General features: G+C 55.0%; 6 protein-coding genes across 6 annotated transcripts; 5 read left to right on the plus strand and 1 right to left on the minus strand.

Annotated features, from left to right (window-relative positions):
• Positions 1-508: 508 nt before the first annotated feature.
• Positions 509-3,974, minus strand: M421DRAFT_97228 (uncharacterized protein; the record flags this gene model as incomplete). The annotated part of the gene is made up of 5 exons (XM_033598479.1): positions 509-2,638; positions 2,686-3,492; positions 3,539-3,639; positions 3,689-3,839; positions 3,897-3,974. 5 exons carry the CDS (start codon positions 3,972-3,974, stop codon positions 509-511), a joined length of 3,267 nt encoding a protein of 1,088 aa, XP_033454525.1.
• Positions 3,975-4,626: 652 nt separating this feature from the next.
• M421DRAFT_415316 (uncharacterized protein) lies at positions 4,627-5,150 on the plus strand. Its single transcript, XM_033590656.1, has 2 exons — positions 4,627-5,069; positions 5,125-5,150. The coding sequence occupies exon 1, from the start codon at positions 4,738-4,740 to the stop codon at positions 5,026-5,028; it is 291 nt and encodes a 96-aa protein (XP_033454526.1). The 5' UTR covers positions 4,627-4,737; the 3' UTR covers positions 5,029-5,069; positions 5,125-5,150.
• Positions 5,151-5,184: 34 nt separating this feature from the next.
• On the plus strand, positions 5,185-7,335 carry M421DRAFT_419 (D-lactate dehydrogenase mitochondrial precursor; the record flags this gene model as incomplete). Its single annotated transcript, XM_033591969.1, has 10 exons — positions 5,185-5,472; positions 5,512-5,704; positions 5,752-5,860; positions 5,918-6,014; positions 6,097-6,131; positions 6,181-6,282; positions 6,332-6,619; positions 6,675-6,696; positions 6,747-6,954; positions 7,007-7,335. The coding sequence occupies 10 exons, from the start codon at positions 5,185-5,187 to the stop codon at positions 7,333-7,335; spliced, it is 1,671 nt and encodes a 556-aa protein (XP_033454527.1).
• A 317-nt stretch (positions 7,336-7,652) lies between these two features.
• On the plus strand, positions 7,653-8,857 carry M421DRAFT_51313 (aspartate-semialdehyde dehydrogenase; the record flags this gene model as incomplete). The annotated part of the gene is made up of 3 exons (XM_033594920.1): positions 7,653-7,707; positions 7,755-8,012; positions 8,061-8,857. The coding sequence occupies 3 exons, from the start codon at positions 7,653-7,655 to the stop codon at positions 8,855-8,857; spliced, it is 1,110 nt and encodes a 369-aa protein (XP_033454528.1).
• Positions 8,858-9,142: 285 nt separating this feature from the next.
• M421DRAFT_415317 (40S ribosomal protein S4-B) lies at positions 9,143-10,448 on the plus strand. The gene is made up of 3 exons (XM_033590657.1): positions 9,143-9,300; positions 9,395-9,758; positions 9,886-10,448. Exons 1-3 carry the CDS (start codon positions 9,228-9,230, stop codon positions 10,235-10,237), a joined length of 789 nt encoding a protein of 262 aa, XP_033454529.1. The 5' UTR covers positions 9,143-9,227; the 3' UTR covers positions 10,238-10,448.
• A 1,134-nt stretch (positions 10,449-11,582) lies between these two features.
• Positions 11,583-13,965, plus strand: M421DRAFT_51099 (pali-domain-containing protein; the record flags this gene model as incomplete). The annotated part of the gene is made up of 3 exons (XM_033594896.1): positions 11,583-11,772; positions 11,825-13,100; positions 13,149-13,965. 3 exons carry the CDS (start codon positions 11,583-11,585, stop codon positions 13,963-13,965), a joined length of 2,283 nt encoding a protein of 760 aa, XP_033454530.1.
• Positions 13,966-14,417: the final 452 nt, after the last annotated feature.

A 14,417-nucleotide genomic window follows, 5' to 3' on the forward strand; every position in this document is an offset into this window, starting at 1 on the left:
TTGAGCTCGCTAGCAAATAGTAGGCAGAAACCGAGGCGGACAGCCTCCACGAGAACTGATACCAGAGCCTCAGAGAAGGAATGTTGGAATTTAGTTGAAGTCCGAGAATGATGGTAGCGGATATCTGAGCGTTTGCATGAGAGGGTGAAGTGGTGCTTCGACAAGAAAGCGCCGAGGGTGACTGGCGAGAGGATTATCGTGAAAGGTAGAGCTCTAGGATAGATGACTTTAACATTTGGAGAACGGTCGTAGTCGCTCGAGTAGGCGCCTAGGAAGTCAAATCGAGAGGATTCAAGTAGAGCGATTGGCCAGAGAATTCATAGCCATGACTTTGTAATTGAGAGCACGCTAAACGAATGAAGGCAGATAATTGTACGCAAGTGAGACTGAGATCTGGAGCATTGACACTTTGATCGACCCTTGAACGGCTTCGTAAGCAGGTTTCTGTGGGGCTGAGACCGCCATTACAAAGGTCATCCACATGAACAAACAAGGCTTCAAGACAGCCTCAGAGCTCTGTTGTTGTTGCCTCGTCGTCTCCTGGGAGTCTCCCAGTACCCGATGCGAATGCGCCCGGCGTGAACGGCGTCCCTGCCAGGAAATCATCCATATCAAAGTCCTCTTGAGTTACGCCGTGGATACTTTCTCGCCTCTTGTGTATCGAGGGGGGTTCCTGAGTCTGTTCTTGATCTTCGGTCTGGGAAACTCCGGCGAATCCCACGGTTGTGTACCTGCGATTAGGGGACATCTGTCGCAGAGCAGATCGCTTGATGGGCGACAGTTTCTTCGACGTCGAGCGTGAAGCAAGAGCCGGTCTTTGATTGAAGGGCGTCTGCATCGTAGGCACTTTGAAAGACGGGTGAGGCTTCTGGCGCTTAGGCGTCGAGCCATTCTGCGGCTCTTGGCTCGACGAAGCGAAAGATGCTTCAGCAGAGTTTTCCATCGCAGTATTGGTGAAGTCCTGGGCTATTGCGGAAGCCCTCAATGTTACATCCTGGGTCTGGATGGCTGACTTGCGACGACGGTGCTCTCGCGATCCTCGTGGACTTTCTGGCACCGTGCCATCCTTCTGGGATCGAGACGCTGAGCGAATCGCCAAAGGGTTCTGTGTTGCAAGGCCCATCGAGGCTAATACATTTCTTCGCAGAGTTCGTAGCTCCTCTAACTCCTCTTCTTGCTCTCCGCATAACACGTCAAGCTCTTGTGCTTTCGTTTCCAGTGTCGAGAATGTGTTCTGTAGAGTATGCAGCTCTCTCCGGGTCTTATCGTGGGCATCCTTCAGATGTCGATTGATTTGAACAATATCCGTAAGCTTGCTATTCAGCTTGTCACACTCCTCTCCTGCTCTTATGGCAGCAGATTCCATATCAGTCGTGTACTTGGCCTCCATATCCCTCAATGCTTCATCAGAGGACTGTCTGAGCTCCTGATGACTGACTTCGAGACCACTCAGCTGCTCTGTGATCGCTTCTAGTTCTAACTCAGTGGTCTGAAGCTGACACTCGAGGTTGATGCCACGCTCTTTAAGCCTTAGTATTTCCTCCGATTGCTGGAATTTTGCCACGCGCTCGTCGTCTAGCTGGCGGCTAGTGTCGCCCAGGCGAGTCTGCAGATCTTCGTATCGCTCACCGAGAGCACGAAGTTCTTCTTCGGTATGCTCCGAAGTATTTCTCACCTTGCTCAGAGTGCTGTTGAGCTCTCTCAAGCTGCTTTCCCGGGTCTGAAGTTGCTCTTCGTGATTCAAGATTGTTGAGCGCAGCTCAAGCTCTCGAGCATTGAACTCTTCCCTGGCGATACGCAGAGCCATATCAGCATCTCGGTTGGCCTCCTTCATTTGCATTCGAAGCTCGTCCAGTCTGGCAGAAACGCGGTCTTTTTCATCTGCAAGACCAAGCTTTTCATCCTCTAGCCCATCAAGATGGAATCGATCATCTGCCGCTTGCGACTCAAGTGAAGACACTTGCTCACTGAGCTCTTGTACGCGCTGCTCAAGCTCTTGTGATCTTGCTTTTTCCTGCCGTAAGGGCTCCTCCACGGTACTACAGCGCGTTTCAAGATCCTGGCAGATCTGCGCCACCGAGCGTACAATGGAGTCACGCTGATATGAGTTCTGGCTTTCTAGCTCAGAATTCAGGCGGGTTCTCCAATCTTGCAGGTGCTGGCCGGTGAAAGGGGTCGACTTTTGCTGGAATAGCGATATCGAATTTTCATTCGGACTGCTCGCCGCATGTGAGCACTGCCTCAGGATGTGAGGGAGCTTACGCTGCCTTTTGATTAATCCAAGGGCGAGGTGAGGCGACAATGACAGCTCCTCAGGGCGCGCTGCAATGGCGAGATTCAGGATCAACGACATCGTAGCGGCGAGTACCTCCTGGTGCAACGAAGCGACGTACGTACAGCACCCGAATTCTGTGGCCAGTGTATCATTGCGTACCAAGTTCCAAACCTTCCCCTGCAATGATGAAGATGACAGAGCCTGGAGTAGTTTCGTGCTCAAGACTGGACAGGTCAAAGACACAACAGACAAAGTGTCCGCCAGTATGACAAGACTGTTCCGCGGACGTGATGTAGAGCCTGAGGCGCAATCGTCAAGCGTGTCCGAAAGTAAAGTTCGGAATAGACTGTCTTGCATTTGAGGCTATTAACATCAGCCAGGTCAAAGCTCGTAACCAGCGTCCGACTTACAGCATAGATAGGAAGAGAGACCAGCAGAACCTCCCGCAACGCGTCCGAGTCTGCGAGCTCCTTGAGTGTAGCTAAGCAGCGCTGGTATTGTATTACGATCTCCATGGGAAGGTCGTTCGCTCCTGTTATCATGGCGAAGAAGCACAGAGCTTCAAGTTGAATTGCCGGACTGATGCCCTCACGCAAGATCTTTGCCGGGAGCTTGGGAAAGATGTTCTTCGCCAGTGCGCTGGAGCTCGGCCAACCTGCTCGTACTTCGGTCTCCACGAAGCTCAAGGTTCTTACCGCGATGCGTATGCCTTCGATGGCCTCAGCGTCTGAAACACCAACGTCGCCCTTGATCGCCCAGATCACACTGAGGTAGGTCAAACTGATGGTCTTGTACAGCCCAGTTAGAGAGCCGAACAGTTTGCGCCCGGATGCTGTCTTCCATTGCCTGTCAAGACCTGCTGTCGACGTTGGCTGGTCGAGACCAAATTTCTGTGATTCACTGAACTCTTCGGGATGCTCCGCAAGAATGACTATCCCAAAGCACCACAGCAGCAACATGGAGTTCTGTCCGGTTCCATTGGATGACAAGATGTGACATAGCTCTCGATCGAACTGCTGTCGAACCTCGGCAGGCATGAGACTGAGAAGCTTTCGGCAGGCCCCATTGAGCATACTGTAGACAGGCTGGAGGGTGCTTACGTCTGGATTCTGCGAGGCTCGCTCGAAAGCACGAAGGAAAAACGTTTGAGCAATTGCAGGTAACGCGATAGTCTCCGGCAGGGGTCTTGACAAGAGCTGCACGCAAAGGTCTAGGTACTGAATGGAGTCAGTATAGTCCATGAACCTACGGGACAACACTTACATCCTCGAAGTCCCGTTGCGAGGAGTTCGCTTTGGTAAGTAAAACGTTGAGTAGACCTGGGCTTTGCACCAATAGCTTCTCAGTGAACTCTGAAGAACAACCTTCATCGAATTAGTTCGGTTCCCAGATGTAAGGGCTGATGGTACATACAGAGAAGCTGCAATACATGTGTCGTGTACGCCCATAGTGGCAGAGCATCGCAAATAAGCGTAGCCAACCTTGTTACTGCACACGGAGATCGATCGTTAATGCAGGCTTGTATGATCACAGCATCTGCACGAATAAGGAGATCTTCTAGTTTCTGTGGTATCAGCGCATTAATATCTATATACAAGCTGCGTATGCGGGTAATACTCACAGACAACGAAGCCGGGTATGGGCACTCAATAATCCTCGTTAATTCCGATGATAACTCTGATCTGATAGTCGCCTCCATGATGGGTCGGCTCGGGCTGTGCGAAGTAGGGCAGATGCGCGTGGTAGAGCGTGTTCGAATTTGTTTGGGGCGATAGCGCTGCTCGGGCAACCGAACTGCCGAGACCGCGAAATGCTCGCGCTCTCACGTTTCAACAGCAGCCATCAGTCGCCAAACCCAATTCTCCTTTGCCCATTGTGAAAGAGGAGATGTCATCCTGTTTTTTTTTAACCACTCTGTCCTCATTCCCAGTCGGCGGGCGCAGCGCGGGCGCTTCGGTGCTTTGGGCAGCTGCTCATGTGGAAGCGCTTCACCAGCCGTCCATGACTTCCGAAGACGCCTGGTTTTAGCGCAGGCGTGCGGCATTTGAACTGGTTCGACGCCCCGCTGTCATCGATCACAGAAGCCCTAAGATCGCATCGAGGTGCAAGAGTGGGATGAGGGATGCAGCTTGTACCCCCACGCCTCCTCTCAGCCAGCGTGCATGCCCTGCACCGACATGGGTTCGGTGTTGTCATGAGTAATTGTATCACGGACACCCAATGACCACTGACGAGTGTTTTCCATGCATGCTTTTCCGCATCTGCAGGGAATCTTTGGAGCCTTACCTCCAGCTCTTGAGGATTCCCTATGATCCGAGCCAGCGGCTAGCATCTGCTCACTGCTCAACATCTCTAACTACCTACTTATACGAGTTCGCGTCTCGTATGCATCGGCTACAGATCAAAGTTGCCTCATCACGCGATGGCGACAGGTCCGAACGTTACCCGGTTTCTCGTTCACAATGCACACCATCGTTGCCCTGGTCTTCCCCGCAATGGCCTTGCTTTTAACAGGCCCCTTGCAGATGATCATGCAGCACATCTTTCGCACGTTACTGCACGAGCCGCAAATTTTGGGCGGTATGATCAAACATCGTCAGCCTCCCACGTCTAGGGGCCTTTGTGGCATTACCTGTGCGCCGCAGCTCGACATGATGCCCGCAAGACGAATAGCGCCAACAGCGTCTAGTCCGAGGTTATCCCCGCCCTCGACCCGCTTCTTGGAGGGTTCCCAACCCTTGAAGGGCCGTTGAGTCCCACTGCGGTGCTCTACTTCATGCCTCTATTCCCGTAGGTACGAGTTCACCGCGTGACCCCCAGGGACGTTGAAAGTGAATTCTGCCTTTTAGTCTCACCAGCCGCCGCACAGCTTACCCTGGTCTCACTCTGTGGCCTTCACTGACCTCACCATGTTTCGTCAACCGGCTGCGAGATTAAGACAGTCTACCCTGCCCCTTATCAGACGTGGCAGCTCACGACCAAGAACGACTGGACCGAGCGAAAGTATCAAGCCTGGACCCGTACATGTCCAGAAAGCATTTTGGACAACAGGCAGGGTACTGCTGTTCTCGGCTTTCACCGGCACAGCGACCTACTTGTATGGAATCAACGATGCTTCGAAACTACAGCTACCATGGATGAAGTCTACAGGGCCGCAGTATGCTCCCAAGAAAGATATGGAGAAGGCAGACTACCAAGTACAACGGCAGTAATGTAGTTTTACTAATGATGCCTAGGCAATCAAAGAGCTGAGAGCAGCATTTGGTGAAGATGCCATCAGTACGGATGATGAAGACCTCCATAGGCACGGCTACTCAGAGTGGTCATCAATCAACATCGATCAGCTTCCCGTCGCAGTCGCCTACCCCAAGTCCACAGAAGAAGTGTCACAGCTTGCGCAAGTGTGCCACAAATATAAAATTCCCATGAGTATGATCGAGAAGCGTCTTCAAAAGCCCAAGACTGATCTCTCATAGTCCCATACTCCGGAGGTTCCAGTCTCGAGGCCAATTTCTCCGCACCATTCGGCGGCATGAGCATCGATTTCGCATTTATGGACCAGGTGCTTGCGCTACACGCCGATGAGTAAGTTCAATTGTCTGGTGAGGTTAAGCCGCGACGAGGCTGATGTGAGAGTTGTAGTATGGACGTTGTGGTTCAGCCCTCTGTGCCATGGATGAGCCTAAACGACCAGATCAAAGACTCCGGTCTGTTCTTCCCTGTGGATCCTGGGCCATCTGTAAGTGACGCATTTTCGAGATTTCGATGTGCATTAGTACCTCCCAGACTTGTAATCCGGATCTCGCTAACGATCAGGATAGGCCAGGATCGGTGGTATGGTCGGCACAAGCTGCAGGTAACAACATCAACGATAATATGCAAGGACTGCGCTGAGTTCTTGAAAGTGGAACAAATGCCGTACGATATGGCACAATGAAAGAATGGGTCATCAACTTGACTGTAGTCCTTGCTGATGGTACGGTCATCAAGACAAGGAAGCGGCCAAGGTAGGCGATCTTCAAATGATTGAATATGCACAGTGCTGACACCGCGTAGGAAATCGTCAGCCGGCTACAACCTCACAAACCTCTTCGTCGGTTCAGAAGGCACGTTAGGCATTGTCACCGAGATCACACTGAAGCTGGCAGTCATCCCTCCAGAGACCAGTGTTGCTGTTGTTACATTTCCCACTATCCGCGATGCAGCAGCAGCAGCCTCTAAGGTCCTACGTGCAGGTATCCCCGTAGCTGCAATGGAGATTATGGATGATGTGCAGATGGGTGTGATTAACAAGGCTAGATCAACGCACAGGAAGTGGAAGGAGGTACCCACCATGTTCTTCAAGTGAGTCTTTGCCGTTCAGCGCAACTCTCGGATCAAGACTGACTGTTGCAAACAGATTCTCCGGCACTAAAGCAGGAGTGAGTCTTGCTACCTATACAATAGGTGATAGGCAAGCTAATTGTGACAGGTGCGAGAAAACATCCAGCTAGTAAAGGACATCTCGAAGCAGCACAAGAGCGGTGACTTCGAGTTTGCAAGAACCGCCGAAGAAGGCAAACAACTCTGGTCAGCGCGCAAGGAGTCTCTTTGGAGCATGATGGCGATTCGAAGAGAAGGCGACGAAGTCTGGTCAACAGACGTTGCTGTCCCAATCTCAAGACTGCCAGATATCATAGGTGCGTGGTGTACGCTCTTGACAGTGGTAGCATTGTACTAACATCATTGCAGAGATTTCGAAGAAGGAAATGGACGACCTCGGTCTCTTTGCCAGCATCCTGGGCCATATTGGAGACGGCAACTTCCACGAGAGCATCATGTACAACGGCAAAGATCCCAAGGAGCGTGCAGCTGTTGAGAAGTGTGTACACGACATGGTTGAACGCGCTCTTGAGATGGAAGGTACTTGCACCGGCGAACACGGCATTGGTTTGGGAAAGAAGGCGTCTCTGCAGAAGGAGCTCGGATTGGACACGATCAACGTTATGAGGAGCATCAAGAGCGCGCTTGATCCGTATTGGCTCATGAACCCGGGAAAGATCATGGATGCAAAGGCTTGAGCGTGTCATAAATCAACTCTGCAGCATAACTTAGGCGCATGCCAGTTCGCATTGGGAGGCTGTCTGACGATACGGCATTTGCGGACCACGTAGCTGTATCAGTATTTTCAGCATCATCGTACGACCTCGAAGTTCTCCTGGAGTACTACCAGATGCCGGTGCTGCCGATGTCAGTGGTTGTGAAATTTGCCGTTCGCGGACTCCCGCTCCGCAGTCGCAGCTTTCCACCAGTCAGATCACCCCACCTGCAGCGTCATCGCTCTCTAAACTTCTTGAACGCCAATTGACTCAATTCCACAATGTCACTACCAGCAAACATGGACGCAGTAAGCTTTACATCGAACAACAGAAACTTCCCCAAGAAGAAGTGCGGTACGGAAATTGTTCTTTTATATGCATCAGATCACTCATAATTGTAGGTGTGCTCGGCGCCACGGGCTCTGTGGGCCAGCGCTTCATCTTGCTCTTGCAACTCCACCCACACTTCGTTCTGCACGCTGTCGGTGCTTCTGAGCGCTCAGCAGGCAAGAAGTACAAGGATGCGGTCAAGTGGAAGCAGGCCCTGCCTTTCTCAGATCGCATTGGCGACTTGGTCGTGAAGAAGTGCATAGCAGAGGAATTCGCAGACTGCGACTTGGTCTTCTCTGGACTCGACAGCGATGTTGCTGGGGACGTTGGTATGTGGAATAGTTCACATGCCCGGACCAATTGTTGATAATGCGCAGAAATGTCCTTCCTGAAGGCCAACCTCGCCGTCTTCTCCAACGCGAAGAATTACCGCCGCGACCCTATCGTTCCCCTCGTTGTCCCCACCGTCAACCTCTCACATCTCGACGTGATCAAGCACCAGAGGGAACATTACAAGCTGCAGAAGGGCTTCCTGGTCTGCAACTCCAACTGCGCCGTCATCGGCATAGTCATTCCCTTCGCCGCGCTCGAGAAGTTCGGTCCCGTCGATCAGGTCTCAGTCGTCACAATGCAGGCCGTGTCAGGCGCGGGATACCCCGGAGTGAGCAGCATGGACATCATCGACAACGTGGTGCCATTTATTTCAGGCGAGGAGGACAAGCTCGAGACTGAGGCCTCGAAGATCTTAGGCAGCGTCAACGACGAGGTCACCGGCTTCGTCGACAGGCCCATGAAGATCTCCGCAGCATGCAATCGCGTGCCTGTGCTCGACGGACACACAGCCTGCGTCTCGCTGCGCTTCCAGCGCCGCCCGCCACCCAGCGCGGAGGAGGTCAAGCAGGCTATGCGCGAGTATGTGTCTGATGTGCAGAAGCTGGGTGCTCCTTCAGCGCCTGAGAAGGCGATTGTGGTCATGGACCAGCCAGACAGACCGCAGCCTAGGTTGGACAGGGAGACAGATCGCGGATATGCTGTCAGTGTTGGTCGCGTGCGCGAGGACGAGTCGGGCATCTTCGATATCAAGTTTGTTGCGCTCAGCCACAACACTGTCATTGGCGCTGCTGGTTCGTCGATATTGAATGCTGAGGCGGCAGTCCTCAAGGGATACGCTTAGAGTGGGAAAGTGACAGAACATGGACATATTTGTGAACATGATACCAATCAGTCAGCAAGTCTTCAAGTGTGCGCGCTGGAGGTGTTCGAGAAACCGATCTAGGTCTATCCATCCTGATCTAAATCAACTCCAAATCCTCATTTGAGTGATGGAGTCCAGCGGCGATGAGCGTTTGGGGTTGATGTTCCTTCCTCGCAAGCCATGAGCCCCACTGTTTTCCGGCCAACAGTCAGGTGCGACCGGACCCAAGACCTTAGCGCTTCGCTAAGCTTGTGTGCGCGCGACCTCGAAAAACCTCTGACGGCCAAAGAGCAACTTCCTTTCGACAGGATCCCTCATCGTCGACGACTAACCTCACACAACAGTCAAAATGGCCCGTGGACCCAAGAAGCACCAGAAGCGCCTCAGCGCGCCCAAGCACTGGCTCTTGGACAAACTGTCCGGTACGCACGACACCGCATTTGCATCGACGCAGAGTTTCAGAGTCGCAGATGCGCAGCTTCGAAGCACGGCAATGGCAAGACTAACATATCTCAGGTGCCTACGCTCCCAAGGCCTCCGCTGGTCCTCACAAGACCCGCGACTCGCTGCCTTTAATCATCTTCCTCCGCAACCGCCTCAAGTACGCGCTCAACGGTAACGAGGTCAAGGCCATCGTCAAGCAGCGCCTTATCAAGGTTGATGGCAAGGTCCGCACCGACAGCACCTTCCCCACCGGTCTCATGGACGTCATCTCCATCGAGAAGACGGGCGAGAACTTCCGCCTGATCTACGACACCAAGGGCCGTTTCACCGTCCACCGCATCACTGCTGAGGAGGCACAATACAAGCTCGGCAAGGTCAAGCGTGTCCAGCTTGGCAAGGGCGGCATTCCCTACTTGGTTACGCACGATGCGCGAACGTAAGTTCCCGCTCTATCAGACGTTGGACCAAGTTTGGGCTAGGTGCTGAGCAGGGAAACCTATCGCACCCGGCATCCGACCACGATCTGGCGATGTCTTGTGATATCATGCTAACAAGCTGTGTAGCATCCGTTACCCCGACCCCGCCATCAAGGTCAACGACACCGTCAAGGTTGACCTTGCTACCGGCAAGATCGAGGACTTCATCAAGTTCGACACTGGTGTCATCGTCATGGTCACCGGTGGTCGCAACATGGGGCGTGTTGGTGTCATTACCCACCGTGAGCGTCACGATGGTGGCTTCAACATTGTCCACTTGAAGGATGCCGTTGACAACGAGTTCACCACTCGTGAGTCTAACGTTATCGTCATTGGACAGGAGAAGCCCTGGATCTCCCTCCCCAAGGGCAAGGGTGTCAAGCTCTCCATCGCTGAGGAGCGTGACCGCCGCAGGGCCTACGCCATCGGTGGACAGTAAGTGTGTGCGAAGATAGAAGCAGCAAGTTAGCATACGAAGCTCAGACATGACCGTATGATTAGCCTTGCGGGGTTAGGATACCAAAAAGCCAGGCGTTTGGTCACTCGTGGAAAAGTCACGAGTCTGGGGTCATTCTGCATATCATACGAATACCAAATGAGAATCAAATGAACACTTCAGCTGCCTGCTTACAGATTCGATAAGAACCGAGGTGTTTGCGTGCTACGTGCTGCGTGCTGCGTGCTGCGTGCTGGTGGCGTTTTTGTCGGAGCGACTCTTCGGTGCAGCGTGCTTGAAGGCCGACGAGTCACGACTGGTAAGTCGGTGTTATGGGCAGGGCCGCAGGGGAGGGACGCTATCAGTTCCCCTGGCGCAAAGAGATTGGGATGAACGTCTGCGGCTGCAAGCGACAAGGAGGTGAGGCTGTTAATAAGGGCGCATAACGTTTCAGAAAACCGGAGCACGGTGCCAATTGGCGGCTGTGGATGGGAATCGAGGCAGCAAACATGCGATTCCCTCAGGCTCGACAGGCGCTTGTTTGAGTTTGTTGCTACAGCGCAGCAGGAATGAGAGCAAGAGGCTAGCGACAGCAGGCCAGAGTATCGATTTTGGCGAGCACGCCTCTAGCAGGGGCCGTGCCTTGCCTGTGCAACGCGTGTGAAATGAGATGCGGGCGGGCAGCGTAGATTCGGTGAGAACGGTGGCCGCAACGAGCCTGGCGGCCCGTGGTGGTGCATTTCTGGAGGAAGCAATGCGCCGACAACGTCGACTATCGAGTGGACGTCGAGGCAGCGGTTGCAGTCTCTCAGTCTTTCCCACGCGCCCGTCGCTGCGAATCCCATCGTCCTGCGGCAGCCTTGTTAGACGGCGTCGCTCAACACTCGCTTGATACTCCTCATCCTTTCATTGGCCAGGCACGCCGTTGTCCCTGTGGTGTGGCTCCAGACCTGCTTTCGCGAACGTTATCCTGCCTCTAGCGGTCACTCCTGCCTCGCTGGACCACTGCGCCCACTTCCCCGCGCAACTGCCCACCTCAACAACGCCATCCAGCGGCCCAAAAGCGTGCGCGCGCGCTGCCAGACCGAGCCCACGTTGTTGCGCCGCCCCCGTCTGCGTCAATGGTGTAGAGCCGCAGAACACAAGCATCGCCTGTCCCACCCCAATCGTCACTCGTTTCACGCTGCTGCACCGCGCGTAGGGCCCGTCCTCAACACCACGCACGTCCCAAAGCAGCACCGGCCTGCGCGCGCTCGACGAGCGCAGCGCCCACTACAGTCGCTCACCACACCTACCGAGCCGGTCTCGTGCGCGCCCAGTCCCCGCGCAACTGCGCATATCGCCCACCATGCTTCGCCCGGCGACGCCCCTGTCGATATTATTCTTCGTAGCCTTCTGCTTGCTGCTGCTGTCAACCATCTCGACGCCCATTGTTCCGGCCATCCCCATTGCTACCTACCGCAACATCAACTTTGGCGTGCTGGGCTACTGCCCGGATGGCGGGAGCTGCAAGGGGCCCATGATCGGCTATGACACTGGTACGCTGTCTGATATAGCCACCGAAGAGCTCCAATTGACCGTGACCCGCAGAGACGTTATTTCAGGACCAGCCCGACACCGACTTCTCGCTGCCCGCAAGCTCGCGCCATGCCCTCTCGTCTATCCTCATCGTGCACCCCGTTGCCGCCCTCATGACGCTGATCTGCTTTGGGCTCGCCGTCGCCGCCCACTTCCATTCGCCCGCCCACTCGCCGCGCTACCTGCTTGCGCTGCTCATCTTCACCTTTCCCACGCTCCTGGTCTCGCTGCTAGCTTTCCTGGTCGACATCTTGCTCTTCGTACCGCACGTAGCCTGGGGAGGATGGATCGTATTGGCCGCCACCGTCATCATTGTTGCCAGTGGCATCGTGACATGTGCCATGCGTAGGACGCTGGTCAGCCGCAAGGCACGAAAGAGGCGCATTGCAGAGAACGACAATATGAACGGCCAGGCATACTACGCAAACCGCCCCAGTGACGCGAGAGTCACCACCGAATTCCCCAAGGCCGAGTCTCCACCACCCATGTCGAACGACACAATGTCATCTGGAATGAAGGACAACGAGTACGCTTCGTTTGAGCTCCACAAAACGCGTTCGTCTGAGGATAGAACGCCGCTAAATCAACGAAATCCTTCACTCAAGACAAACAGCAGCGCTGGAAGAGAAGGGTCTGATCCTATGGTTACGCCAATGCGTGGCCCCTCAGGCCGTGGACGACAACCTGTGGACCAGTACGGAAACCCCATCCCACCAATGCCCCAGGATCAGTACATGATGAATGCTGGCCCAGGCGGTCCGGGACGCGGTAGAGGAGGGCCAATGAGAGGACGAGGCGGATACACACCACGAGGCGCTCCGTATGGCGTGCCTGGAAGAGGAGGATTCGGCGCTCCACGGGGAGGAATGCGTGGTCCTCCACCACCAGGTTGGCAAGGCGGGCGAGGCGGACCCATGCGTGGTGGACCCGGTGGAATGGGCCCTGGCCCCATGGGACGAGGTGCTCCTCCCCCAGGATATAACAACTACAGCCAGGGTCCTTATAGTCAGGGTCCTCCATCACGCGAGCAGTCACCTTACGGTCAGGGAAACAGGGGTGCGTCCCCGCAACCTCCTATGGCAATTGGACAAGCTATCGAGATGGACTCCCGTATTGGAACACCGCCTGCGAACCAGACCCAGGACCAGAACACCAACTACGGTCTGAGGGAAAGTGACGGGGATGTTCAGGGTATGCTGGCACTGCAGCAAGGCGGGTTCCCAGCGAGCTCACCACAACGGAGACCATCCGATGGTGTCATGAGTCCGACCAGCTCCTACTCCCAAGAGTAAGTACTCGATCATGGTGACCAAAGTTCATTCCTAACATATAACAGGGAACTCCTACCTCAACAACAGCAACAACAGCAACAACAGCAACAACAGCAACAACAGCAACAACAGCAACATCAGCAACAACAGAACGGCCTACAACCGCAACAATACGTCCCGGTCCGCGCAGGTTGGACCCAAGACCGCCAGAACTCTGATAACAGCGCCCACAGCCGCGGTCTGTCCCCTATCATGGACTCTCCCGTCGAGATGCCCGCTCAGCTCTCCCAGATGGGTGGCTTCGCGCCCTCACAACCTAACCACAGCAACTCGCTCGAGCGCAGCTCCGACTACTACGAGGACGTCGATCCGAAATTCGCAGAGCCCGCACGACCCAATCCGCCCGTAATGCCCTCCAGCCTGATGCCCGGCGGCTACGCCTTGAACCCGAACCTCCTTTCCGCGCCCGAGCGGCCGCAGCAACTCTCCGACCCCAACCTGCCGCGCACAAGCTCCTACGAGGACCTGCCCGACGGCTCGCGCAGCCCCGCAGCCAGCGAAGCCTCACACTTCACATCTGTCTCACAGCGGCCCGTGAACCCCGCATGGCGCCCAGAGATGGGCGCCGCGGCAGGCAACTTCGGGCCTTACAGCGGTCCAGGCGGACCTGGCGGACGCGGACGGCCTATGAGGCCCGAAGACGTGATTCTGGACGCGAACGCGGCGAATCCCGATTTTGCCATTCCTGGAGTGGGCATGGGCAGGGGGAGAGGGCGAGGGAGAGGTGCGTTTCGAGGCCGTGCAAGGGGCGCGCCGCCGCCGATCATGATGCAGGGCGGGTTGCAGGCGCCGGGGAGGTATCCGGGTGCGAATGCCATGTGAGACGGCGCAGCGAGAGACTTGGCCGTAAATTACGAAGGTTGAGTCCTGCTCCAAGTCCTGCTACGTCGTGCTGTCCGCCCGCGCTGGTACTGCACGCATCAGCTCTCCGCGCTGCTCTTTCGAATTTCTCCGCTTCTTTTTCGCTTCCATTCGCCTCTGTACAAAAGGTCCTCTCCGCCGGCACACTGCACTCGCCAGTCCGGCTTTCCGCATTCGAGACCCCTAATGTCTTATTCAGCGCCGCCCTTGTTCTTTCACGCGGCACCTGATATCCTCCTTCTTCCCCATGCTCTCCGGAGCTTATCTGGCTGCCCACACAGCCGATTCAAACGCACACACACGCCGCCCGCATTTGTTTGCCTTCGCAGGGCGCGCAGCCAGTTAGTTACACACGCACACACCCCGCCCGCAATCATCTTTGCATTCGCAGGGCGCGCAGCCATTTCCCTCGC

The sequence above is a fragment of the Didymella exigua genome (genome assembly GCF_010094145.1).
Source record: "Didymella exigua CBS 183.55 unplaced genomic scaffold M421scaffold_1, whole genome shotgun sequence".
Lineage (NCBI taxonomy): Eukaryota > Fungi > Ascomycota > Dothideomycetes > Pleosporales > Didymellaceae > Didymella > Didymella exigua.

Excerpts from the sequence above, each read along its gene's own strand:
- M421DRAFT_415316 (XM_033590656.1), top strand. The coding sequence starts at position 4,738 with ATGCACACCATCGTTGCCCTGGTCTTCCCCGCAATGGCCTTGCTTTTA.
- M421DRAFT_415317 (XM_033590657.1), top strand. The coding sequence starts at position 9,228 with ATGGCCCGTGGACCCAAGAAGCACCAGAAGCGCCTCAGCGCGCCCAAG. Across the intron at positions 9,301-9,394 it reads GCTCTTGGACAAACTGTCCG|GTGCCTACGCTCCCAAGGCC; the intron begins GTACGCACGACA and ends AACATATCTCAG. Across the intron at positions 9,759-9,885 it reads GTTACGCACGATGCGCGAAC|CATCCGTTACCCCGACCCCG; the intron begins GTAAGTTCCCGC and ends CAAGCTGTGTAG.